At 38.1% G+C, this 25,674-nt stretch overlaps 1 protein-coding gene across 2 annotated transcripts in view; it reads right to left on the bottom strand.

Annotated features, from left to right (window-relative positions):
- Window positions 1-8,281: 8,281 nt before the first annotated feature.
- Window positions 8,282-25,674, bottom strand: part of ARHGEF10 (Rho guanine nucleotide exchange factor 10) — a 105,210-nt gene continuing 87,817 nt past the window's right edge. For both annotated transcript variants that reach the window (XM_026845317.1, XM_026845316.1), the window contains exons 27-29: window positions 19,895-20,069; window positions 13,106-13,228; window positions 8,282-11,105 (exon numbers count right to left, since the gene is read on the bottom strand). In XM_026845317.1, the coding sequence (XP_026701118.1) occupies window positions 10,591-11,105; window positions 13,106-13,228; window positions 19,895-20,069 (813 nt within the window). In that variant the 3' untranslated portion in view covers window positions 8,282-10,590. The remainder of the gene's footprint in view (window positions 11,106-13,105; window positions 13,229-19,894; window positions 20,070-25,674) is intronic.

Genomic DNA, 25,674 nt, shown 5'->3' with positions numbered 1-25,674 from the left:
CGGGGCACTGCCCGGCACCGGCCGTGCTGGCCGCGGGGCGCGACGGGGACGGTTTCCAGCCGGAGCCTCTGGGTTATTCGCGTTTCTGCCGGCGGAGGAACAACGAGATGCATGCCAGGTGGTTTAGTTTGGCTTCACTTTTGTCTGGGTCCCATTTTGGCCTGGTCTTCAAAGCTGAGACTCTCATCAGGATTCCCAGAATTAGACCTGTTTCCCAGTTTCTTGAAAAAAAGCCTCGTGCTACCTTAACTGTACTCTGGGTCTGCTCCTGACCCAGCTGGTGGGGCTTACCTAGCTCAAGTCCCACCGCAAACTGCAGTCTGACATCTACCAGGGCAGCAGACACTGGCGCCGTGCTACCCCAGCCTCTCCAAACCATTGCTGCTGCCTGGATATATCATATTGCTGTTGCAACATATAGTTTTCCTATAATACTGCAGTTTCAAAACACTATTCACTTGCAGCTTTTCTCTTTTCCCCTCTTTCCACTGACCCCAGGGTCCTGTCAGACTGGTTCTCCTGCAGCCGCCCACTAAGTGGCTCCTGGCCCTGGCAGACACTTTGGGCAAGACTTGCAAAGCTACTGCCGTCTCCTCTCAAATTAACCAGACAAATAATTTCTTCTGTGCTGACAGCATAACCATTGCAGCTGTATGTTCTTCCAGCTTCTTGGAGGTGATGGTTAAGCATGGTTGGGTGTCTTCTCATTCATTTTGTCTCACTGCTACTACTTGTTGACTTTGGTTTTGCTAAAACTCTTTATGTGTTGAGTTAGCCCTTAATACACAAAAGTGCTTGCATGCAGTGCTGGGTAAGTGTAACCACTTGAAACCCTGGGCTCTGCTCATGCTGAGCACTTACTCAAGTGCAGCGCTTATCCAGAGGGCTGGTTTTCAAGCTGAGGTCATGTCTCACACCTACTGAGAGAGGCCATCATGCTTCTTAGTGCCATAAGATAAATATGTAATAGTCATACAGTGTCACAGGGGTCTTGGAATAATTGGTAACAACAAAATGTGGTTTTAGCATAAATGTGAATTTCCTGCTGTCCTCTGATATGGGTCCATTACATGAGTGAACTCAGTTTCTGTATGTGATTTTATTCCTAGCTAGCTGGAAGAAGTTTCCGTGTGATACAGCAGATCCATTAAACCTTGCCAGGAATAACTCTTCTCTCCTGACATCAGGAACTAATCTTTCTGCTGTTTCATGTTACTTTAAATACTATATATTTTAAGATGGCACTGAAATTAGACAACTGATACGAGTCTGGGAAATTATTTTCACTTTTAAAATGCCCATTGTTCTATTCTCTGGAGGATTGTCTCTCCTTGAGGTGCCTGACTTCTGTTCACACGGATGAGAATTATGTGGCTGTGGCAGCAGTATCGTGTCTGAGAAGATAATTTGAGAGCATTCTGACTCATGCTTTCTGAATATATGACAATTTTAAACACTACTGGATTTTCTTAGCTCCTCTTCAGGTTTAAGTGCCATATCACATTCCAGTCTGCGTGTACACGGATGTGTCTGAGCTTAAGTTTCTGGAGACAATTGAAAATCAGTGCTGGGTAGGAATCAGCACATTGTGTGGTTTTGGACCATACTTGCATCTGTGGCTGGAGCCAGCAAAAGACCTATACAAAATCCAAGTTCCACGGAATTCCTAGCCTGAGAAGTCAGGTAGCACTTGGCTGTTGCAGACTTTATCCTCCACCCTCGCTGAACATTGCCAGAAACTGACTGGAAAAAAAAAAAAAAAAAATGAACTCAGTTCTGCTTTTGAAAGTTTAATTTTGGGCAGGGATTTCCTGACTTTGTGAGCCTCAGTCTATTGTCCTTCCTCTAAGTTCCAAGTTTCCAGTCCCCCATGCACCTTTGTCATCATCATCAAACTTTTAAAGGAAAACAGATACAAAGGAGAGCTGCTCCACTTAGCACAACTTCTACAAAATACTGCTGCTCTGTGGGGCTGGGAAACTTCCCATGAGAATAAGGCTGCTCATCGACTAGCCTTTCAGAACTGGAGATGATGCTAAAAACTGGGACACCCATTGTAGAAATCATCTCAGTTCTTGCTGTTTGATTTCCCTACTTAACTTGAGTTCCCTGAGGCTCCATTTATAATTACTGCACAGGAATACCATGGCTGGAGGGCAATTTTTTTCACCTATCTTAGACATCTTATCTTAGAATGAAGTGAATCATTCTTTAGTATTCTTTGTTTCTCTCCATTAGCTGTAAAGTCAGACTGGGACAGCTGTAGCCAATTTCTTTATAAACACCTAAATTACATGCATCATTGTCCCAGTGTAGAAAAGGCCCTGCCCTACAGAAATCAGGTATCACACAGTTTACATGATACATAATTCAGTGCCTGTCATGCATTTCTGTAGCCCAGTCAACATGAAAAATATTCAGAGGGATTGATTGCTTCTAACTGCTGCTGATGGCCATCAGGACTCACTGAGATACCTGTGTTCTGCAAGGGGCAATTATTCTGAAGCAACAACAGTAGAGGGGTGAGCACAGTAAGGTGAGTAGAGGCAGGGAGTTAGGTGTTTGCTCTGCTCTTTCCCAGAAACCTTAGCTAATTCCTGCCTGGTCACATACAGCAGACTTCCTTCTGGACATACAGCCCATCCTCTCTGTCTCTCATACACCAGCAGCAGTGCTCAATAGTGAAAAGGGAATGCAGTTTGGAACAAAAGAATTGTATCAGATGTTCCTCTGGTTTAAAAAAAAAAAATATCCAGATGAAGAAACATTTTATACACCTTTCTGTCTGTTTAATCCACATCAGACAAAACAAAAGATTTTCAATTTCTTCTTCCTAGACTACATCAGACTGACATCTGTAGTGCAGAAATGGGCACTAGAGCTGAGTGCCATTCTCCTGATTGGGTCACGAAATGGTGTCCCAATTCAGAGTGCCGTACATTCGCTCAGAGCTTATCAGGGCACTGCTCTTCCTGGGAGAGGTGCTGCATTTCTTTTCTTTCTCCCACTGGCTGCAGTAGCAGCTGCATTGCTGCGATTCCCAGCTCCCAGGCTGTCGTGCAGGACTGGGTTACCCTGGTGGCTAGAGCAAATGCACTGTTCCTCAGTAAAATTAACCAGCGGATCAACATCAACAATGAATCGGCTCAGTCTCAGGGGGGGTTGATTCTTGGCCAGTGAAGCTACAAAATTTCTCATTTAAGGAGGTTAGGAATCATTTAACAAAACTGTTATTTCACCCAGATGAAATAATCTATATCCTATGGATCAAGAGGCTTTAAACCTCCCTAGATAACGGGCTCAGTGTAGCTCACACAGGTGTACTCAGGCTAGCTTTTACAAGTAAGCAAGGTAGAATCCTGCAGGTAGTGTACTGATGGCAGCACGGAGCTGTGCAGGGGTCCATGCTCAATAATTTTCCCAACTAATTCAGTGGCCTTTGCAGCCCTCACTGTCTGAGTGCTTTACACTGAGGGCACGTGTGTAGCACGTTAGGTAGGATTGGTATGTCTACACAGTCTAGACTTGCTACCAACCTCTGCAGATGCAAAGCTGTTGGTAGACTATTCTTTTGTGTTTTAGACTGGCACAAGGATGTCTTGGGAAAATAAACACTGCAGCATCAAAATTCTGGATCTGGCATGGGTGAAACTCAGTAGGATTCCTCCTGTGCATACTGGAGTATCAGATACATAGTAGCAGTAGCTGATGTCAGTGGTCCCTGCACTACCCTGAGATCTGCTTCATGGCCAGAAACCAAAATGTAAAAACAAAAGAAAACAGAAAAGAAAACCTGACTCCTTTTGCTCAGCCCATGTTTGACAGCTGAACACTAATGCTTCTTGGTATTATAACACAATGGCCTCAAGGATTGGTTTGATGCTATTGCTGCCACAGACAAAATGCTTACTGTATTTCTGCTGAGCAGCCAAAGATGCCTAAAATACCTTTTGTATATTTGCAATATAAAAAAACATTCATGCTGTAGGCATGTTGCACAGGATACGTTGTATATGTCTGATGGTGACCCAAGCTGATCTGCCTTTGCATTTTAGTTTTCAGACATCCCTCTAAGACACCCAAATAGTAGAATTGAAAGAAAAGGGCTGGTTGTATCGGGAGGGTTATCAGCTTGTAGCAGATAGAGTGGTAGTAGTCATAAGGAGAAACAGATCGTAAAGATTTCCTCAGTGTTGGGTTGCATACTTCTATGCACTGCAGACAGATCAATACTGGTTTTAATGTAAGAAAAAATAAAACCAGCATGATAAGAGACTGTATTAGTGCAGATTTTTACCACCTGAAACAATGCTCTGAACAGGTAGAACAGCTTTTAATGAAACTGAAAGCATTTGGTAAGGTTAAAAGAAGGGAAACACACAGCATTTACTTAGATGAACAATTGAGAAAATGTGTACATCATCTACTAATTCACTAAAAGGACAATAAAACCCCAAATAATTTGAAAGAGAGAATGAAAGCCTACCCTTGCTCTTTACAGTGCTCCAAGATTATCCAGTCAACATTATCTTCCCAGCCATATGTATTGTCCCAGCACCTGTCTCATAAACATGCATCTATGACTATAGCTTGTGAATAAAATACCTTGTGATTGGTACATTTCTCCCAAAATATTAGTATATCAATGAAACGTCATCATGTATAGGTGTAGGCTATAACCAGCGTTGCTTGCCTGGACAGTAGGGTTTGTGCAGGAAAGGGACAGGCACTTGGATTCCACCTGCTACAGCCTCAGCATGTGTGTTAGTAACGTTTGAAGTGCTCTTGAGTTCAGTAGTGTAGATGCAGTTTAAGTTAACTGATGGTGTCAGTTGCTTGTGATTGGGATTAAGAGCATCACAGACTGCTCTGAACGACACTGCAGAAGAGTTGTTGCATTTACAAATCTTGGCTGAACTAGGGGTAAACTTCCTCATTAATGCACACAGTCTGTGCTACACAACTCTCCAGGAAAAAAAGAAAAAAAAAAAAAAAAAAAAAAAAAACATTACAAAAGCATTTGGCGTAGTCTGAAAGGCATCTTCTGCAATCTGAAATGCACACAGAACAAACAAACCAGAAAAGCCCACAGGAAACAACTTTTACAATTTGCTTTGGAAGGCCTGAGTTAATACATTTTTTGTGCCAACATTCAAGGTGACTCTGATGCTCAAGGTGAAACCCATAGAATTTCTCTCCAATGTGGTATAATAGAAGGCAAAAAAAAATGAAAATTCTGTAACTCTGTAGCTAAACTGTATCTGGTTTCTTGAATTTGAAACCTTTCTCATTATCTGCATTTGCGCATATAAATACCCAGATTTCAGTGGAAATCAGGTACTCCAGTGCTTCAGAAGACTCTGCTGGAGGCTCACCTGAATCTTACAGTGTCAAAATACTTCTTAAATTGGATTTCCAGTCAATTCTTACAATGATTTCATCTCCCCCCAAGGTGTGTCATTTTAATCCTAGGTGTTCTGGCTCATCTTCCAGGTTGGGACACACAATAATAATTGTTATTATCCCTGGAGTGTAACAATATGCACAACAGGAGAACTTGCAGTTCTGCTGTCAAAGCCTGTTTTGCTGGAGGAAAAAAAAATTCCCTTTGAACACCTCTGAAGGTCGTGCTGTGAAAGACTAACTGCCTTTAGAATGTGGTTTATGGAGCTTGGCCAAAGCACTTGAAGTGCTTTTGGTCATACATCAACATTGTTGCATTTCAAATGGAGTCAGACACTAAATCTTCATTTGCCTAGGAAATGTTCAGATCTTTTCATCTGAAGCTGTTTCAGTGTTGCTATTTTGATTCTTTGTTTTAGGAGTTGAAGAGTGTTTCTGGCAGTTTGGTAGCCAGGCATGCCTTCAAGGAAAATGCTATGATCAAGTAAGCACAAGTATGAGGCAGCAGCAAATCAACTAATTCCAAAAATTTTGGAGCTAGATTTCTCAAATCAAATAGCAGATCTAGCAGTGTGCATGCTGCATTTGTGAGGAAATTGAATGTAGTTTCTACATACAGCTATAAAACCCCTAACTCAGGAAGGTGAAGGAAGTAAACCAGAAGCGTGAGCTGTGGCATGATACAAGCAGCTGATGAAACATCACAAAGTAACTATGAGATTCCTTGCACCAGCCACTGGTACCTGTATGGTAGGTGTCAAGTCTATGCTAGCACATATTTCTATCTCCTGACTGTAGGAGACTGGTTTCAAGCCACAGAATACTAAGCAACCATCCCATGTGAAGTAGGTTGTATGGATACATTAGGCTACATCAGCGTCTGCAACTGGCACCACACAGTTTACAGCCATGTATTAATCAGTCCCCAAAATACCCCAGCTAAGTGGCCTTGTCAGTGCTGTCTGATGGGAGCAGCCCAGGCCAGGCGCAGTCCCAGAGAACTGCCTACTCTGATCACTCAGGTTGTTGCCCTAGTGCTGGCCAGTTCACTAGCAGGCAGTTTCAACAGCCACATGTACAGGATGCCTGCAAGGAGGAGGCAGTTTAAAGGGCTAATCATGGGCTTCGAGAGCAGTGATGGCGTTAATCTGTGTGCTTTTACAGACTCAGCATGTGGCTTCAAGTCAGGCAAACACCAACTCAGTTTCTTCCTAGCTACGGATGATATTAATCTGCCTTCTTAACAGACCTATTATTAAGTGAAGTAATATTACTAAGAAGATATGAAGCGAACTATAAATACTGTATCGACTCCATGATATTTGCAGTATGGATTAACTCTTACAGAACTGCCCCTTATAGTTGCACCTTTCAAACCACATTTTTTATCACCCCCAAATGCATTTTACAAAAACTAATTTGTCTGTATGTGGCAAGAAAGTTAAATAGGACAGAGGAGAGAGGAACAGTGAAGTTTAAGGACTGACCCACAGTTGAGGAAACCCTTCCGAATATTCAGTCCTCTCTCAAAAAGGCAGTAACCGATTTTTGGCCCTCAGCCACACACCCATAAGTAATGACTTGTAAATTCCCACTGGGATAGAATCTGTCTTCAGGTGTGCAAATGTACAGTATCCTGCACTCATGCAGCTTGATGTTTTCCAGAATCAAAAAGAGATGTGATATAAAAGATAAGCTTTACTAGCAACCAATCAGTTCTCAGTAACTCTTCTTGTTTATTTGTAATAGTGCAGGCACACATAAAAAGGTTATTGCTGAGTCTGATGAATACAAGTCTCAGTATTTAAACACAATCATGGGATTCTGTATATATCCTTTAGGGCAGATTAATTAAAACGAATTGCCAGTTAGCCACTGAAAATTAATTGCCTTTGTTAATGCTTTTGCTCTGCAATACTAATTTTGAATATTAATGCTTCTCATTTTTACGCATCAAGCATGCTGCCCAAGTGCTAATGTATATTCCATGTATACAGCATAGTAGAAATTTTACTGCTTAGACACTCTCTGGGTCCATTGTTATGGGGATCAAAATTACTGTGTGAGACTGCATCATTTTCTGAAATCGCATTTGTTGGTGTTTAAATTTTAGAAACTATAAAACTAAAAAAAACCTATACACCTTTGTGGTCCTAGTCACATATCCTAATTTCCCTTTCATGAGTCCATTAATATGTTATTCACTAGTGCATGCCACAAATTCTAGCCTTACAGTTAAAATGATGACACAAGAAATGTACTTCTGAAGTTAATTTTTATCACATTTTTTATTAAACATTTTTCTCAGTTTATACTTTGAACATAAATACACAAGTTTTATGGCTCATGTTATAAAAGACACTACTATGTGTTAGAAAACATATACAGAATAAAGCATAGTGGTTACACTTGCTCCTTTCTTTTCCTAATATTTTCTGTAACTTCTATTAATCTAGAAAAGCCATATCAGAAAGCAAAATCCAACCTACCTAGCAGCACAGTCTACAACAGCTATAAAGACTACTTGCCAGCTGTAAGAGAAACTTTGGTTCCTGCCTGTTTTCATAGTAAGGTAATATCAGTTAGCTGCGTATCAGAAAACAAACATTGCATCTTGTGCTCAGTTAGTTACTAAACATCTAGTTCATGACAATGTGTATTTTTAAAGACAGACATACAGCTTCTCTTCTGATTTACAACTTAGTAAGATAAACACGTATTTTCAAAACAGTATAATGTAAATGAGGGACCCACTTCTGTTCTTACTGAAGTCACTGGCAAAACTCCAATGTACTTTCAGAAAAGCAGATCTGTACTTCGTTTCTACTGTTTTATTGGAAAAAAAAATTAAGAGAATTTTTTTTTTTTTTTTTTTTTTAATTAGGACTCATGCCAATACTAAGCCCATGCCAACAATGACAACACCCAACTAGAGTTGCAAGATACACAGTGAAAGACACAGAATAAAAGCACAAAACAGTAATGAAGACCCTACGCCTACAATTCCATCTGTAACAAGTGTCCTCTGTGACTCACTGAAGTCCGTGCTATCAGGGCTCAAGAATCCTTTTCTGATCAGGATGTAGGATGTGGGCAAAACCTCTGAAAAGATATCAGGATGTGTATCTGATTTCTGAAATGCCTGTTTTGGTGCCACCCAGCAGGCAAAGACTGCTGCACTGGCATTCCCTCTGTCCTGCGTTCTTGGTGTCAGGTGGCAGGGAAGACCTGACGTTACTCTGGTGCTCTGTCAAACTTGGTAAGTCAACCCACTCACCATTTTTGGGGTCACCTTGATACAGGTTTGCTTTTCAGAGCAGACAGACTGAGAATTTAAGGGATACACAAACCTGCTGCAAAATAAAGAAAAATAAATTTCAGCAATATTTTTTTAAAAACCCTACTATTTTGAAAAAACCCAACCCAACCTGCATCTTGTATCAAACAAAATAATTTGGTCTCTAGTACTGTTTCCCTTGAAATGTCATGCGCTGGGAAACACTGTAGTTATGGTTGATGTTGATTTAAACTAGCAAGATTGAAATAGAACATGGTGGAATAAAGGAGTTCATATTAGAAGTAGCAGAAATAATTTCAGGGCAAACCACCAGATTACTGGGGTAGTAATGGTACCAAAATAGCCGAAAGTTTTACTTGACTCTAAGTCAATGAATATATCTGGCAAATATTCTGCTTCAGATATATTTAATTTTCATTTTACTGCACTGATGGACAATAGTAGAGGTTCTTAACACATTCAACTGAAACTTAATCATCCTAATTTCTCTGTATCTTTCAATCTACTGACGAAGGAATAGGATTTCTCAGTGATTCCATTCAAGGTGTTATGTTTTTGGCAATATCTTTCTGAGCTGAAAGCTTTGTCTTGTATTTCACATGTTCAGAGGCTAGTGCAAAAAAGCTATTTCAGTAGGAATCCCAAATGCAAAATTTCCTTTGAAAATACATCAATTCATTAAGAAACAATGATTAGGTCTCTCTTTAGAATTCAGCCCTCTAACACTACCAAAGCAACCACTTGCCCAAATGAGTGAATGAAGCTGTGCGTGATATTTTCACAATACCCATTTACATGGTCATGCTTTGCTGAAACTCTGGGTGAAAAGAGGTGATCGCCACTCAGATATGACCATATCTCTGCTGTTGCTGTTGTGCTGTGACATTACTTGATAGGTGTTTGCCTAAGGACATGGCACAAATCAACTCATGTAGGACCTACACCCACAGTGATTACCTGCATTTCCTATAAATATTCCAATATTAGTATATTTCTTCCCAATTAATGGTTTAATTAATAATTTCATTAGTAATTTACTGGATGTGCCTCCTTAAAAATGGCACAGTCCATGTCTAGCTTTGATAATGAGTTGCTAGGGGTAGAATGTGTCAGCAGCACTACCATGCGCAGCTGTCCTGTATCTGTATTTTCTATTTGCCCTAAGCCACAGCATCTTTCCAACTTTCTCTGTATAAAGAAGGCAAGTCACAGACACATTGCACCTACCAAGAAAATTAATACGCTTTTTTACTACAACATTTTTAACAATACTGAGCATTAGAAATAATAATAAAATCTATTTTCTATGTTGAAATAAACAAATACCCCTCAATTAATATAACTGCGTTTATCCAGACCAAACTCCGGCTTGTGGAATGATGTTACAAACTATTGCAGTGATTACCAAATTAACTTACATTAGACTATTTATTGTTTAAAAATATTTGCTAATTTGTAACAATCTACAGTCCATGCAATATGTCACTTTGGAAAAAGAAACAACAGCTGATTTACATAAGCAAAAAGCAGCATGAGACATGGCATGTGTTTCTTGCCTTCCCTAAGTGCTATAGAACATAATTATGGTATTTATAAATGTAAATATAAATAAAATAGATATTTTTTAAAACCATTTAAAAGTGTCTAACAGATCTTTTTTGTTCTAAGCATCAAGAACAGCATCAAGGGCTAAACATTTTTCAACACCCTAACACTGCAGAATGTTTTTAGTATGTGAAGACTGTCATGCAACCCTTAATCCTGTGATCAAAGCCTACTGAAATTGTTCCCAGGTGTATACAGCCTATCCATTTGGGTCCTAAGCTGCATTTGCTGTAAAAGGATATCGGACTTTTTTAATAGCAGAAAGTATCTTGGATTTAGTTCAGCTAGATATTTAATAGTGGGATTTGCCAGACCATCACTGAAGACACTAGTTCATCTTGCCGCTGCTGCTTGGTCTTCTTGTTCACTCTTCTGTGTCCTTGGCCACCAGAAATGACTAATACCGAACTTGCTTTCATTTTTCTGGATCTCTGTCTTTTGCTTTTAAATGAGATATTCTGATCCTTCAAAAGCTCATAAATGTTACTGTCCTCTGGCCTATGTTCTAGGGAACTTGATCCATGAGACAAAGTAAGGGAACCAGAAGATGACGACAAGTCACTTTTTTGTGCAATGGATCCTATTGAATCCCCCAGCCAAACAGCAGCCTCATGGGTGTTACCAAGTGAAGAGCCTGGTCTTTCACTGTGCAGAATGTTCTTTTGGTCATCATCTTTCGGTTCTGAGCCAGGAGGCAGGCTGTTCCTCAGTTTGTTTCTGTTCTTCTTGTTTATAGATGTAGCCATTACAAGAAACTTGACTGGGCCATTGTGTGCATGATATGACACCATTCCTCTTCCTGGAACCAAAAGGAAAAGACAATTAAAGAACTCTATTTATTTTACCAGTGTTCTACCATAATTAGTTCAGGAAATTTGCTCAGAAAAGCATAACTCTTAAAACCCTAAAACATGTATCCAGTCTGTCTTTCACTTTGTGTGTACCCAATTTACAGAAAAAAATATACAAAAAAAAAAAATCTATTGTACCACAAGTTTCAGGACTGTACTAATAAATCAGCTGAAACATGGCATTATGAATTTTAGTTGACTTACTTTTGTGCTCTGTTCTCACAACAGCAAGAGTACAGAAATGCTGCTAACTTCTTTTTATTGGCATTAACACAAATGTAAACACTGTGAGTTTTCTCCAGTAATCCACAAACGAAATATGTGGTGTTCAACTAATCCTATTTCACCTCTGTACCTCTCCAAAACAGCATAAGAGCATCTGTTTAATTGTAACAGACCTCTCCACACTATACAGCAGGAACTAAAACTCATCCTTCTGAATGGTTGTATAGTTACCATGGTAGAATCATAAGGAAATGACTGAACAATTATTAGGGTTTTTATTTTTTTAGAAGTATTTAAATACTGTGATGTTGGCAGTACAGGGAAGATATACACTGTGCAAATCATTAGAATGTATGAAAACCAAATTGCATGCAGCCAAATTCAGAAGCTATAACAGTATCAGTATATGAGGCTTTTACAGCAAAAAAGAAGATTAAAAAAAAAAAAAAAGAAAGTAGGATTCTGCAAAATCAGCTACAATATGGAAAAGAGCTAGGTTATCAAGGGGAAAATTTCATAACCCTACAAATCACTCTGTCCATCCCTAACTCCCTAATGCATTCCAGGTTATAATAAAACACTTTTGTAGAAAGTGCAATGATATAAAGATGAATTATCACTATTGGAAGCATGACTGGAAGAAGTCACAATTTCTCAGTTCAAACTCCAAATACAGGGATTAAAGACTAAAAATAAATCTCTAAATGTAATGTTGATAGATCTGTGAAATCTGACAAATCTTGACCCAGAATAAATGCAAGAACATACAGATGAAAAACTACAAAAATCAAAACAGAAAATGGAAGCTTAACATGAGAGATTTTTTGATTCTGCGACTAGAGATTTTTTTGCATTGCATTTATTTTCACCTATCACAGGTTCCATATTTTTAAGAAGCATTTACCCTGCGTCATACTGGATTACTGCTGCATATTTTGCTGAACACAGAGATTTTCGCTTTCATTTTGCGGTTACATAAGCTTTTTTTTTCCCCCCTGAAGGAAGTTGCAAACAGCTTGCCTCATAAAATCTGCCAGCTTCCCTCCACTGTGCAGAAGCTTGAGCAGAATTCTGAACCCAAAACATAGCATGGCAAAGCCCCTATTAAACACATTTTAAATATCTTGTTTCTGCTAGTAGCTTAAACATTTGCAAAGTGATACAGCAGCATTCAGGCATTTGTACTTCAAATGGGGTAGTATAAAAGTAACTCAATAAATACATTTCTCCAAAATGCAAAAATCTTGATTATAAAAGAAATTAAATACATACTCTTGAGCATTCCAAGTGTATTTGCATTTGGAGAGAAAGGGCACAAAACCAATTTACTGAATAACCAGTCAGACAACATATTAGATTTTAGGTATCTATGTCTCTAAACCTAATGCATCTATTTTCCCTAAACCTGGAAGAAAGATTGTTTGCATTCTTTTCTCATCCCCATATATTTGACTGTATTTCAACAGGATTAATGCCTATCCTATTCTTACACCCTAAAGAAAAACAGTTGTCCCAACTCAAATGACTGAGACAAACCTAGACAAGTATCTGGATATACTGTAAAGCTCAGGAAGAACAACAAATATTATTTCATCACAAAGCTCTGATGTATGTCTAAACAATACAGATAATTTGGCAGGTTCACTTAAACTACTGATAGAAGATAAATGAAATCTTAAGTATAAAACCATTGTACATGATCTGTTTGAAAAATTTCACTCACCAGTTACTTTGGGAATCCCCTGCAAGCGTGGCACTGGTAACGCTACTATTATACCCAGGTTTGTTCCAACCAGCAATAAACCATGACACACCAGGAGGCTGGTCACAGAAACACGCTGCTGCCCTGCAAAGTTTAGGAAGTGCTTCATTACTTACAAGTGATGATCTGCCTAGATCAAAGTTAACTTCAGGCAAACACAATCAGCTGTATCATCACATTCAGCAAAGCATTCATTGCAAAGGCAAATATTTTGGTGGATTGTGGTATTAAACTTTACATACATGACAATTTAAATACTACTGAACTTCTGAAACATTCTGTCCTAAATCTCTAAACCACAGTATGTAAAAGTAGACATAGATTATCTTCACAGATAGGCTTTTACAAATAGTCTATGTTTGCACATTCTCAGTAGTAAAACTGAAAGGCATTTCACTTCACAGTGCTCAATAATGTATTGCCATAACACACTATACTCAAGACTCAAACCTGTTCGTGACTACCTTTTTCTCCTAGTTTCTACTCTGTGAAACTGTATCAGAAGTGCTGTGTCCCGCTGACTGAGTTTGGGTCCCCCCGTACAAGAATGGCATTGGCATACTGGAACAAGTCCAGTGGAAGGTGACCAAGATGATCAGATAGCGTACAAAGAAAGGTTAAAAGAAGTGCTGTCTTCACCCACCCTCGAGGGTGCAGAGAAGACAGTCAGACTCTCTTCAGATATGCACAGAGATATGCTGAGACACAATGGATCAAATCTGGAACATGGGAAATTTGCATTGGAAGTTGGGAGAAGCTTCTTCATCGTAACGGTGGTCAAACACTGCAAGAGGTTTCTCAGAGAGGTTGTGGAATCCAAAGATATTAAAAATTTGGCTGGACAAGTCCTTGAACAACCAGATTTAATCAGGTCTGCTTCAGGAAAGATGGACAAGATGACCTCCAGAGTAATTTCCAATCAAAATTATTCTATGATTTTCTACAACATATTTATGGGATTGTTATTTTTCTAATGAAAACAAAGTCAGTTCTGCTTGCAATGCTTACTAAATAGGTTTGATTCAGTTCAGATGAAACTGATTCAGTTTCAGATGGCATTGACAAGTTTCAGAAATGGAAACTAAGGCTTGCCCAAACTCTTGTCATGGCTCAAGCTTACGTGGAGGAGCATTTAAACCTTGCTGGAATCCTCTGGGTTCAAAACCTACATGTTCTTGGATGTATGATTAACTTTACATACAAGAGAGCACTCATTCCCATCTTCATCACAGCTCTAAAGTTGTTAATCACTTCATCAGTAAGTAGGGAATTTGGATTCCACATCTGATATAATCTGGATAAACCCCTATGTTCCACACTTTGGAAAAGGACCTTAATTATGGTATAACATAAATGAATGCATTTTCCACCTCATCCCTTGAAGCTGAGCCAATTTACATCCACAAATACATGAATCACAGAGCCAGTGATAAAGCAGGGAAGGAGCAGCTTGGCTGTAGCCCAAAGCACTCAACTGGAAAGCTGGAGGCGGACCACAGTTCAAGTCTTTCCTCACAGAACTTTACAAAACCAAAGCATTAACCCAGGAATGGTGTGTGGTACAAGGTACATATAGGGCCAGAGCTGGAATCCCAACTCTCTCTACCCAAAAGCACATTCTAGAATACCCTAAAGGTTTGATGATTAGGTCACCCTCAGCAGGGGTAATAAGCATGAGTAAGGTGAAGAGGCTCAATCTATTCATGCAGACTCTTCAGAGACACCGATATTGTTTTCCATAAACTATAGGTATTTATGCTGGTAGGACTGCATCACCCCTCTTCAGCTAGATAAGCGTGGATGGTCTATGCCTATAGATAAATTAGAAGCCTTTTGAAGCTTGGAGTTGGCTCTTTTGATTTTTTTTTTTTTTGGTTGGTTGGCTGTGTTTTGGTGCATTTTTTTTTTGTTTGGTTTGGGTTTTTGAGACATTAATGGGATTACTTTAGTTTCCAAAACAAAGCACACAAAGGCACTCCTTCAGCACAAAATAAGTTCAAATGGTGATGCGCAAACACCTCTGTGTATTAGCTTTCAAAACATAGATTTTGTGATTTAGAGCTCAGGCTCATTCAAGTTATGACACACAAATCCTCTCCCACAGCCAGTGCCACAGCAAGTCCAAAGTAACTGCAGGTTACTGTAACCTTACTCCATTTCAGTTAAAACTTGTTTTACAAACAGAAATACTTAAGTACAATTTTTAAACTTTTACAATGATCAAAACCTCCAATTGTACTTTTGCCTCTCAAACCCCTTGCAGAAGCAAGACACATTTTTAGACAATAGAAATTTAATGATTTTTTTTAAGCACTTCAAAGGTAAAATAACATGGATGATTTCATACTCCATCCCTGAAACAACTTCTAACCAGTAATTTTTACTGGTAATATGCATTACTGTTTCCATCGGTGAAAACAGCAAATTATCAGCCAGCAACTTAGAATATTAAACACTGAGCAACAACCTTAAGCATGAACCATCTATAGTGAGACCAAACCGACGATCTATTGCTTTGAAATCTTGGAAAAGCAGGAATCATGTGCATCTGAAAATACACTTTGAAACAGCATATAACAACAACTAAAAAAGTTATATATAGATTAAAAACAAACAATTAAAACATTAATTTAAAATATTGTTATCTGCTAGCCAAGGTTTGAAATCATACTTTTATTTGTAATTTTGTAACTTTTTATTGTAATATATTTCAAATTCAGAAGAAAAAAAAAGTAAAACCAATTTTCTAGAATGCGTTACACAGTAAGCACAGAAATAAATAAGAAGGGAAAATTATAAACATAAATGTCAAAACCAATCACTCTTATCTTTAAATAACTTTTAAGTCACACTGTCCTAATTCATACAGAACTGTTAAAACCTGTAAAATTATCTGACCAAGATCTTGACTTTAAGAAGAACTGAAGACAGCAATTAGCTTATACATGGACAAATGGCTTTATTGCCTATGCTCTGCACCATATTCACCTTTCTCAGGTCTGAGTTACAATGACCACCAGACCTGGGTAAATCCTCACATGTTCCCAAGTAGATTTTCTGACATCAACCGCAGGTAGCTGCAAGGGCACACTGGTGTATACCCTCTTACATGACCATGCTGCCCTTACTACATAAAAACAACCCCAGTTGACAGATCTATTGGGCTGACCTAAAGCATCCCCCAATCTGTTTATCATTTCCCACCAGTAAAATCATAAAATCCCCCGCATTTTATGGTTTGACACTTGGTGGGGTAGACACAAAAGAAAGCTGTAAGCCTCAAATTATAGTTTGTTTTGCACAGAGAGGAAATGATACTTTTTTTTTTTTAACTTTGCTTTTCTCATCTATTTCCAGGAAACGCACATGCCATTACAGGATATATGGATATAAACAGAATACAGCAACTTAAGCAGAAATCATCCCTTTGTTAAACATAACGTGCCATGGTCCATATAAGCAATGAAATTACATGTATCAAGGTCACAGTAATCTCTTTAAAAGGACAAACTCTTTTAGAACTGAAAGGAAAAACATGTTTAAGGATACTCTTGAATAATTAAACATTGAATGTGACTATGAAAAAGCAAGTGGACTGTCTATTCATGTACAGTATGATTTTTTTTTTTTGGTGCGAGCCGAGATAAAGGCTGGAGAAAAGCTGCCTTCGTTGAGATTTCAACTACAGATCACAAATGCTAAGCCTAAACTTTCTCTACAAATGAAATACATTGCACTAGTGAATTGTTTATATTTGTCTTCACATGTTAATAGCTTTTTTCTTCTTTTTTCTGCTGCTCAGTATGCCCTCTGCTCAGCTAACAGAGTTGTGCTTGGGTCTCTTCAAAGTAATCCAGCTGTACTGCGATTTTCTAGACAGTGAAATTAAATTGTTACCTGGACCTATAATAATGACGATGCTCTTCCTCTCAAACATTCTCTTCCTTTCTCACATGGCTTTTGTGTTTTTTTTCATGTTTTGCTACAGAACAGAAGCTTGTTATACGTTAATAAGAAGTAGTTCTGGTGATGAGTGAAGTAAAGGTACTGAGGACCACTCTGGACTAAATGTATATCCCATGGTTGCCTCCACGACCCTGGTTTAATTTCCAGTTCTGCATTCCTACACACAAACTTCTCATAACACCAGAAAGCAAGAGCCGTCCCAGCTCCATTCTCATAAGTAGACTGCCACAGATTTAAAAAGTTACATCCAGCAGATAAAATATTCTACCAGACACAGTCTGCTTTTTTACATCACTAAACTTTGCTGAATCGTAAGAACAATCATCTCCTGTGCCATTTTCCTTACACTTCATTACTCTCTGATTCTGTCCTGTGTGCTGTGCTTGCAGGGTTGTCTTCCTCAAAGCAAATGAGGCACATCCTTTACAACAAGGAAAGCAGACAGTGATAGTCATCTTCTCCTAAGAACAAAATTGGGAAAATCTAATGCTATGAGAATTGGTTATGAAGGTTATGAGAACCATCTACTCCTTTATCTTAATTAGTTACTACAGCTATCCTTTAAATACAGCACTGTAACTCACAGTAACCATTCCTGACCATGACAGTAATTTTTTCTTTTACTTCTGCAGTATAACAACAAAATATTTTCATTAACTTCATGAAGTGACATTCCCCTCATTTACATTGCTTTAAACAAAGAGACAGATGACATCTCCAGGTAGTTATCAAGCCAATATTACATGTTGTTGTTCCTACTAAAATTTTGGCAGAAGTAGTCTAGCTTCTTTGAAGTTATATCAAGATCTTGCCTTTTTAATCTCTCTTCTTAAGACACTGAGCAACATTTTTACACTTATTTCTTCTCTCTCATTTCAATACGAGTTGAATTTTTACTTATCGGTTATTTTTGCATATTAAGGAGCTCCTGATGGATTTCAGAAAACTAACAGAGCTGTTTCCTTTAAAACTAAAAGTCCTAAAAATCTTCACTAAAGGCAAATGGATATTTTCTAAATACAGAGCTATGGATATTTTCTAAATACACAGCTATTTCACTCTTCTGTTTCACTTTATTTTTTTTCTTTTTTAATCTCAGCATATACTACACAGACCTTGATTTATGCTTCAGCTGCTTTTCGTTCCAAAAGGTCCTTATTGCTGCTTTATTATGTAAACCTCCTACTCCTCTGTCTTTTAACCTTTGTTGTTGCAGCATTTTTGGGATCATATAAACAGGCCCAAGAGCTGCTGCTAAATAATTGAAATTCATTTCATTTTTAGAATGGATTTTCCCTTGGAACACTTGCTGTAATAATGTTCTACTCCTGAAATAAATTTCCATTTCCATTCACTAGCGTGTTTTTTGTGAAGACACCAAGATAAAAAAAGGAACTAAAGTGGGTAAGAATGACACCAAGGAGATATAATTAGCTAAAACTCTTTTACAAGAAAAGATGGTATGTTACATCAGCAATTTTATTACCATGGCAATGAACATTACAGCTAGATTTTTGAGGATTTTTCTATGCAGAAAATATGTATAACAGAGGGCCTACTTTCCCCTTTTTTCCCACTGCTATAAACAGCAGAACATCTTAAAAAGTTTATCTTCTTTTTACAAGTGATCTTGAGTTCTTTGGGCAACTGTAATGAATCCAATCAAATGGCTTATTTAAAGGCAAGTGATTTGCTGCTGTCCAGTGTTGGAGCTACAGTCAAACACCACATGTAAAAAACACCCTGTCTAGAACATGGTATAAATGAAGACAAGTTAAAATAGAGCTTCATTGCAAAGCTAATGTAATCTGAAAGAAAACTTGATAAGACAACAGAGACTGAAGAAGAGAAACATTTTTGATGCTAGATTTATAGCTAACCCTTGTAAGAATATAAACATCATCTCAGTGCAGGAAGAAATGACTTCTGCTAGAAACGAAGCAATAAAGCTGGCACACACATTGCCCATAAAAACTGCAGAAGCTTGTGCGAGAGACAGAAAGAACGTTTGTCCCCTCACGAACACCTCGTGCTCAGCCATGCCAGTATCCCTTTTCTGTCTGCCTCTTCTTGTAGCACTTCCACAGCTTCCACCTGATGTGCTTGCTGATGCCGAGGTCCTAGCCACTCACTTGCATAACTGATACAGGACAGTGCGACTGTCTGTGACACTGATGATTTGAGGATGATTGAACAGCCTCTGTCTTAAAGCACTTCAAGATCTGCTAAACTTTATTCTAACAATCACTGGTTCCGTCTTTACTTACAAGACTTTTTAATTAAAGAAATTAAAGCTCCAATCAGTAAAACACTGAACTTCGTAATGGCAGCATATGAGTGGTTCAGCTGAGTTCACTGGGGCTACTGATGTAACTAAAATTAAACAAGTGGTTTTTTGGTCTGGATCCTAAACAAATTGACTCCATCATGTACTTTGGTACTAAGCTCCAGAAGCAAATTCTAAACTTTGCAAAGCAAACACGTTTTCATGGGAGACTGCATTGTCCTACTACTTCACTGCCACCAAAACAAAACAAAAAAAAATTAAACAGAAGAATCCACTTGCTTATCTATATAATTACATTTTAACTTCTAAGGAGGAGAGCTACTACTCAACTACCAGCTCAGTGCACACACTGGTCTTCTGGGCAAATAGTCACAAAACAGTTATCAAACTCAAAGTCCAAGATGGACCTTCTGGTTCTGGCCTAATCTACAACACTCTGGAGAACACCAGTGATAAAGACAAAACAAAAATGTTATCATACAATATGATTCAGCTACCTGGCAACATATTGTGAACAGGTGTGGCAATGTTAATATCCTGGAGGTGTTTCAGTGTCTCAGTGTGGAACAGGCGAAGCGTAGATCCAGATGTGAAGGCAATCCAGATTCCCACTCCAGCAACAGCCATGTGAGAGATTACCATCCCTTCCTCTTGATGGGCTTCAAAATGGCTCTGTAAGAAAAACAAGGACTCTGTGGTGACATGCATCTGAACAACATCCTTTAACCTGCCACATCAGCTCTTCAGTGTAGGCACTGTATCTGTCTGCTGTGTCAAGGGAAAAGCTGCCTTCCTCTGCTTTGATCAGGATATGTTCTGACTGCTGCATATGATGTGCTGATTTTCCTGTTACTTTTTTTTGAAAATACATCATTAGTATGGAAGGATTCTCAGCTCTTGAGCCAAAGTTCTACCTAATGAAAGTAACATCACAGTAACTTCAATAATATATTTATTAAAAATATTGCATGGTTGGATCTGTCTGGCCCACCACAGCTCAGACTTCAAAGGATTTTGTAATTCTTTATTGATAGTCCTTTGGGAAAACTACCACCGATGAAGTTCCTGGAAGTGGGCAGATTTTTTTCCTAATATGTTACTTATCTACAGCAGAACTCCTCTTTAAACAGTATTTTTTTTTTTCTGTTCTGTTAGGGGGTCTTTTCAGAACAAGGATAACAGAATCAAGGAAAAAGCAATCTTTAGAAAGTAGAGTGTTTATGAATATAAATACACAATTATTTGCTCAACTACTTACATAACAACGTGAGCCTTGATACTGAGGCTTGATTTTTGACTCAGACACTTCTGAACTTCTCAAGGATTAGCTATTTTGTTTTCCTGTCCTTCAAAATATTGATGCTTCTCATTAGAAAGGCCAAAATCCTCCTTCTGAAGATAAGTAATAAAAGACTTTGAAGATAAACCTTTTTCCTTAACACCTTCACCGTTACAACTTCTGCAGGGCTCCGTGAAGGCCGAAACCTCTCTATATGTCCCTGTTAACATGTGGGATAAAGCTGTAGTAAAGTTCTTTAATCATTAAGAAGTAGGGATTTTTTTTTTCCCGTTTTGTCTTATAAGTAAACTGTCTCTGAAGTTAAACACAGCCGTTTAATGTTGTGCCAGCTATTATCAAGGAGAGAGAGCTATTCTGCTAAACATAAAACTTCCTTGTCTAAATAAATGACAAACTGTTCCCTGGATACAAGTCTCTCTCTGAGGGATACAGAAGTAAATATCTGCTCTAATATTCCCACTACATATTGTATACTCTCAATTATATTTGCAGAAAGATATGCAAAAGTCCCCCCTTCCTCCTTGTAAAAGTACACTTAAATTTTCCATGCCTTACAATTAAGAGGTACATTTTGGTCATTTTGCATCAAAATCAAAATTACATGTTTCTCAGGATAAGCTCTTAGCTTAAGATAGCTATGTTTTTAATATATTATGGTTATACATATATTGTTCAGTTTTACCATCTAAATTCAAGAAACAGGGTAAGATCTGAGATAAAGAATAGAAGTTGAAGCTTTCACAAAGTGTAACTTTTGATATTATACTTAGTAGGCACTTAATTTTATTTTCATACTTTATTATTCCATAAATTAGTATTTTCCACTGAGAAATTGACTGTGGAAAAATAAGGCAAATTATTTTTTTTCTTTTCATTTGTTAACACTATTCTTCAAATGCTCAGTTTTTAATAAATGAACAGAGAGGTTTCTCTTCAGCTATTAGGCAGTGGTTCACTTCTTGAGTGTTACTGTATTACCTTTTGACTCTTTGAATAACAACACTGCAGAATGCAAGGTAAGCACCTCTGGCAGGCACATTTATATTCATTGCTTTCCTCAAGTAACCTCCATTCATTCATTACCAAATGATACACACAATTTGAAAATCATAAGATTTATTCAATAGAATTCATCCATGTACAACATCTTTCAAAGCCAGAAACAGCTCTTATGACTAAAATTCTTGATATTCTCATCATGCATGTTTCACTGCAAAAACGATTTAAAAACAGTAACTTCTGTTTAAAGACTTATATATCCATACACTTATGACAACCTGACTCTTGAAAACTTCTCAGGTACAGAACCAAGACCGCTGAAGTGAACCTGACCAGGAACTTCCACTGTTTGACATCAGAAGAAAAATGAAGCAAATTATAAGAAATTAATTTTCTCTGCAGTGGTCTGACCACAGCTAACAATTCTTCTGGTGCCACTGTAAACAACTTGCGTATGCATTTTTGTCACATTCCATTTTTACCAGCCAACTCATTATACTCCCACTTAGTCTGTCCTGCCATTTGTACAGCTGTCTGCTGAAACACACAGACACATTTAAAGTAAAACTGTAATACTGTCAATGCCACAGGCAGCATGTAAAAAACTATTCTCATTCAAAGGGTTTTCTAACATGGAGCAGGAACATACCCCAAACCTGTACATTCTTTTACAAATGCATAGGTTTTCATATAGAGGATAGCTTTTACATCTGGTTCAGTAACACGTCTATCTGAAAACCAATAGCTGGCCTTTTACTTTTTTCTTCTCATAACAAGAAATACGGATACAAAAGGACAAAAAAGTCTTTTTCCCTTTGTTAAAAAAGAAAAAACAAAAAACCAAACCACAAACTTCATTTTATTTTTGTCTTCCATACCTACATTCCTCTCTATTCAGAGCCCAGCTTTTCTCCCCCTCAGGCACTCTCGTTCAAACTCTATAGCAACACAAGAGCTGCAGAAGACATTTGGGATGCTGCAGCCTGCCTGCCCAGCAGTGTAGCCCAACATAACTCACTATTGTTTCAGCAGTGCGGGGCATAGCTGGAGCCTTTCTTTTGAGGGGGTGCTCACTTGGCCCAAACAGCTGCGCCAAGAACTGAACTGCAATTTCTCAAGCTTCATGAGAAACGTATAATGGGTACCATTGTCCATAGGTAAAACAAATTACTTTTACTAATTGAAAGAAGTTACAATACTCAGGCAAAATACACTCCTGTATAGAGATTTTTGGTTTTGTTTATTCAGCTTAACATTTCAAAGTAACTGGTGTATAGTTAGCCAAGTTTTAAAAACAAGACAAAACAACCAGGATGGAATGCCATTCAATTGGTGACCACTGTTTTTAAACCCACATGCCACCTTTGCAGAGCATAAGGGTCTACAGGCACAGAGACCACTATGGGAATCAAGGTCTGTATGAAACAGCAACACAACAGTCAGATCTAGGGTCAAGACTGGGGACAAATTTCTTCTTCACAGAAAGAATATCAGAGTGTGTAATTAATATATAACAGCAATTGAAGAGTTTTTCACATGTCCCTTGCCAAGAAGCTTGAGGCATTGTGCCCATTTAGGGCACTGTGCCAATAAAAGACATTTCCTAAAACATTCTATTGCAGTAACGTATCATTAAAACAAGTGAATTAAGAGTTACCCATATCAAAGGGGAAAAGAATCACAAAAAGAGAGCAACATCCAAACCCAATATGTAGGATGCCAAACCTGTTCATTTACTAATAGTTACTAAAAAAAGCTTAAATAAGAATCTTAGAAAAGCAAGGAGGCATAGAATGAGATTGTTTTCAAGGATAATATACTTTGTACTTTGCAAATACACAGACAGGTAAATATGAGGTACCCATGAAGCAGGGAGTGCCTCACAAAGTTTGCAAAATGGTCTTGAATATGCTCATGGGCTTGCACGAATATGGCCTTAAAAACTACTCAAGTCTTTTGTAAATAACTTATATGAGACAGAGCGTACAATATCTATGCATGATAGTAGAATGCAATGAACGAAGAAGCAGCTGTAATTTGAATTATATGGTGATATAAATAACAGCTGAGCCCTGTGCAACACCTGGATTCGTGCTGATAGAGCAAAGATTAATAGTATGCAAAAAAAATCTCGAGTCAAATCATTACTAGTAACTCTCAACAAGAGAATTACAGGGAGAGCAAATATTTCCTTGCTGTTATTTCCCTTCATATTGCAAAGCCTCTGCCTTGCACAGTAAGAGATAGCTCAGATGTATTCAGCTGTTGATATTGTTAAAATATCCCCTTATAAACAGAGTCTAAATTGCTCATGCATAATATAATACTGAAACAATATTGCCAATGAACACAGTATGCACATCATAGCAGATCACTCTTGGAAATATAAACCCAGAAAGTTATCAGAACAAGTCAGGTAACTGAGCGGGCAGCAATAGTGGAAATATTAGTGAGCTGTTTAGTCTGGTAAGATGATGAAAACAAGGTCAGTACTTGTGTGTGTCATAGGGCCACTAAAAAGGCAACAGAAATCTATCATTTGTTCACAATTCTATGAGGAAGATGACATGCTATGGTATGGATATCTGTGTGGAATAATGACCCTCAGCCAGTCATAAAAAACCACATTATGTTCTTGAACAAAACTGCCTGTGTCGAGAAAACATTATTAACTCAAATGCACTGTTTCCAGTTGCACCATTTCTTATACATTGTTTGCTGCAACATTCCTTCCCAGTATATTAATTATAGGTATAAAAGTCAGTGCATCTATAACAATCTGACCTATGAATACAATGGACATGTTAGGTTACAAAGCCCTCTGGAAATGAAGTGAATCTTTCTGTGAAGCTTTTGTAGGAAAACCTGTAGTAATAACTGAAAAATAGAACTACCATGTCTGAGAGATATGGATAGAATATTTGGTATTTTATCTCTTCTGTTTTCAATAATACAATCCATTATGCTATACTACATTTTGATAAAGTAAGCTTTATGCATTCTTTAATCCTCAAAACTTGTCTAACTCTGCTTTTGTTCTCTTGTGCCAAACCAGCACAGCATAGCCCAAACTCCACCATCCAACCTGATTTAGGAAGAAATTTCTGACAGAATCAGGCCAGAATTGCCAAACTTATTTACAGAGATCTGGCTGTATGAAACCAACCTCACACAGCAACACTCTGGCTGTGATCTCTTATTGTTGCTGTGTATTTCTTTGAGAGAATCAGAGATTGATCATCAAAGTCTGTAGGACAGTAACCAGGTATCCCAGAGGCTACCCTGCCCCTCAGTGATGCTAACAAATTTCAGGCATCTATCCAAATCACTCTTCCAAAACCCTTCCCTCATCATACCATTCAAACTATCAAGAAAACAAGCCTTAAAGAAAAACAAAGTAGGAAAATATATATTCTGAGCATCTACTTGGACAAAACAAGTCACCCAGAAAGCACAGATAAAGACAGAGAAAATTAGGATGTTGGCTATTTCCCTGCAAACCCATGACAATGACTCACAGAATCAATTGTACCAAATAGACAATTGTTGGGAAAAACCACGATCATCAATGAAACAAAAAAGCAGCAACAAAGCACACAAAGGAGGCGGCTGTGAGCTCATCACGACTCCTGTTTGGAAGAACTTCATGACTGTAAACATCATGCAATTCAGTGTAAGTCTATTGTAGGTTGGAAGAGAGGCTTAATTCCTAATGTTTCACCAACTCCAAACTTTAGACTACTAAGACATTCTTTTGGTGGAGGCTGCAATTTTGACAGAATTGAGAGCTTAACACATTCTGGAAAATGTGGTCACAAATATTAGCTTGATTCCTTAACACTCTTCTCTCTCCTTCCAGAAAAGCTGAGTTAGCATGTTTATTCATTGGAAAATGTCCTTACACAAAGAAAATTTTTGTAGGCCCCGGGAAGCAAAACTCTGAAGAAATATATTATGAAATCTTAATTAAATCGTCTT

The sequence above is a fragment of the Athene cunicularia genome, assembly GCF_003259725.1.
Source record: "Athene cunicularia isolate RWA chromosome 3 unlocalized genomic scaffold, athCun1 chr3_part1, whole genome shotgun sequence".
NCBI lineage: Eukaryota > Metazoa > Chordata > Aves > Strigiformes > Strigidae > Athene > Athene cunicularia.
This window is presented reverse-complemented; position numbering and strand designations above follow the sequence as displayed.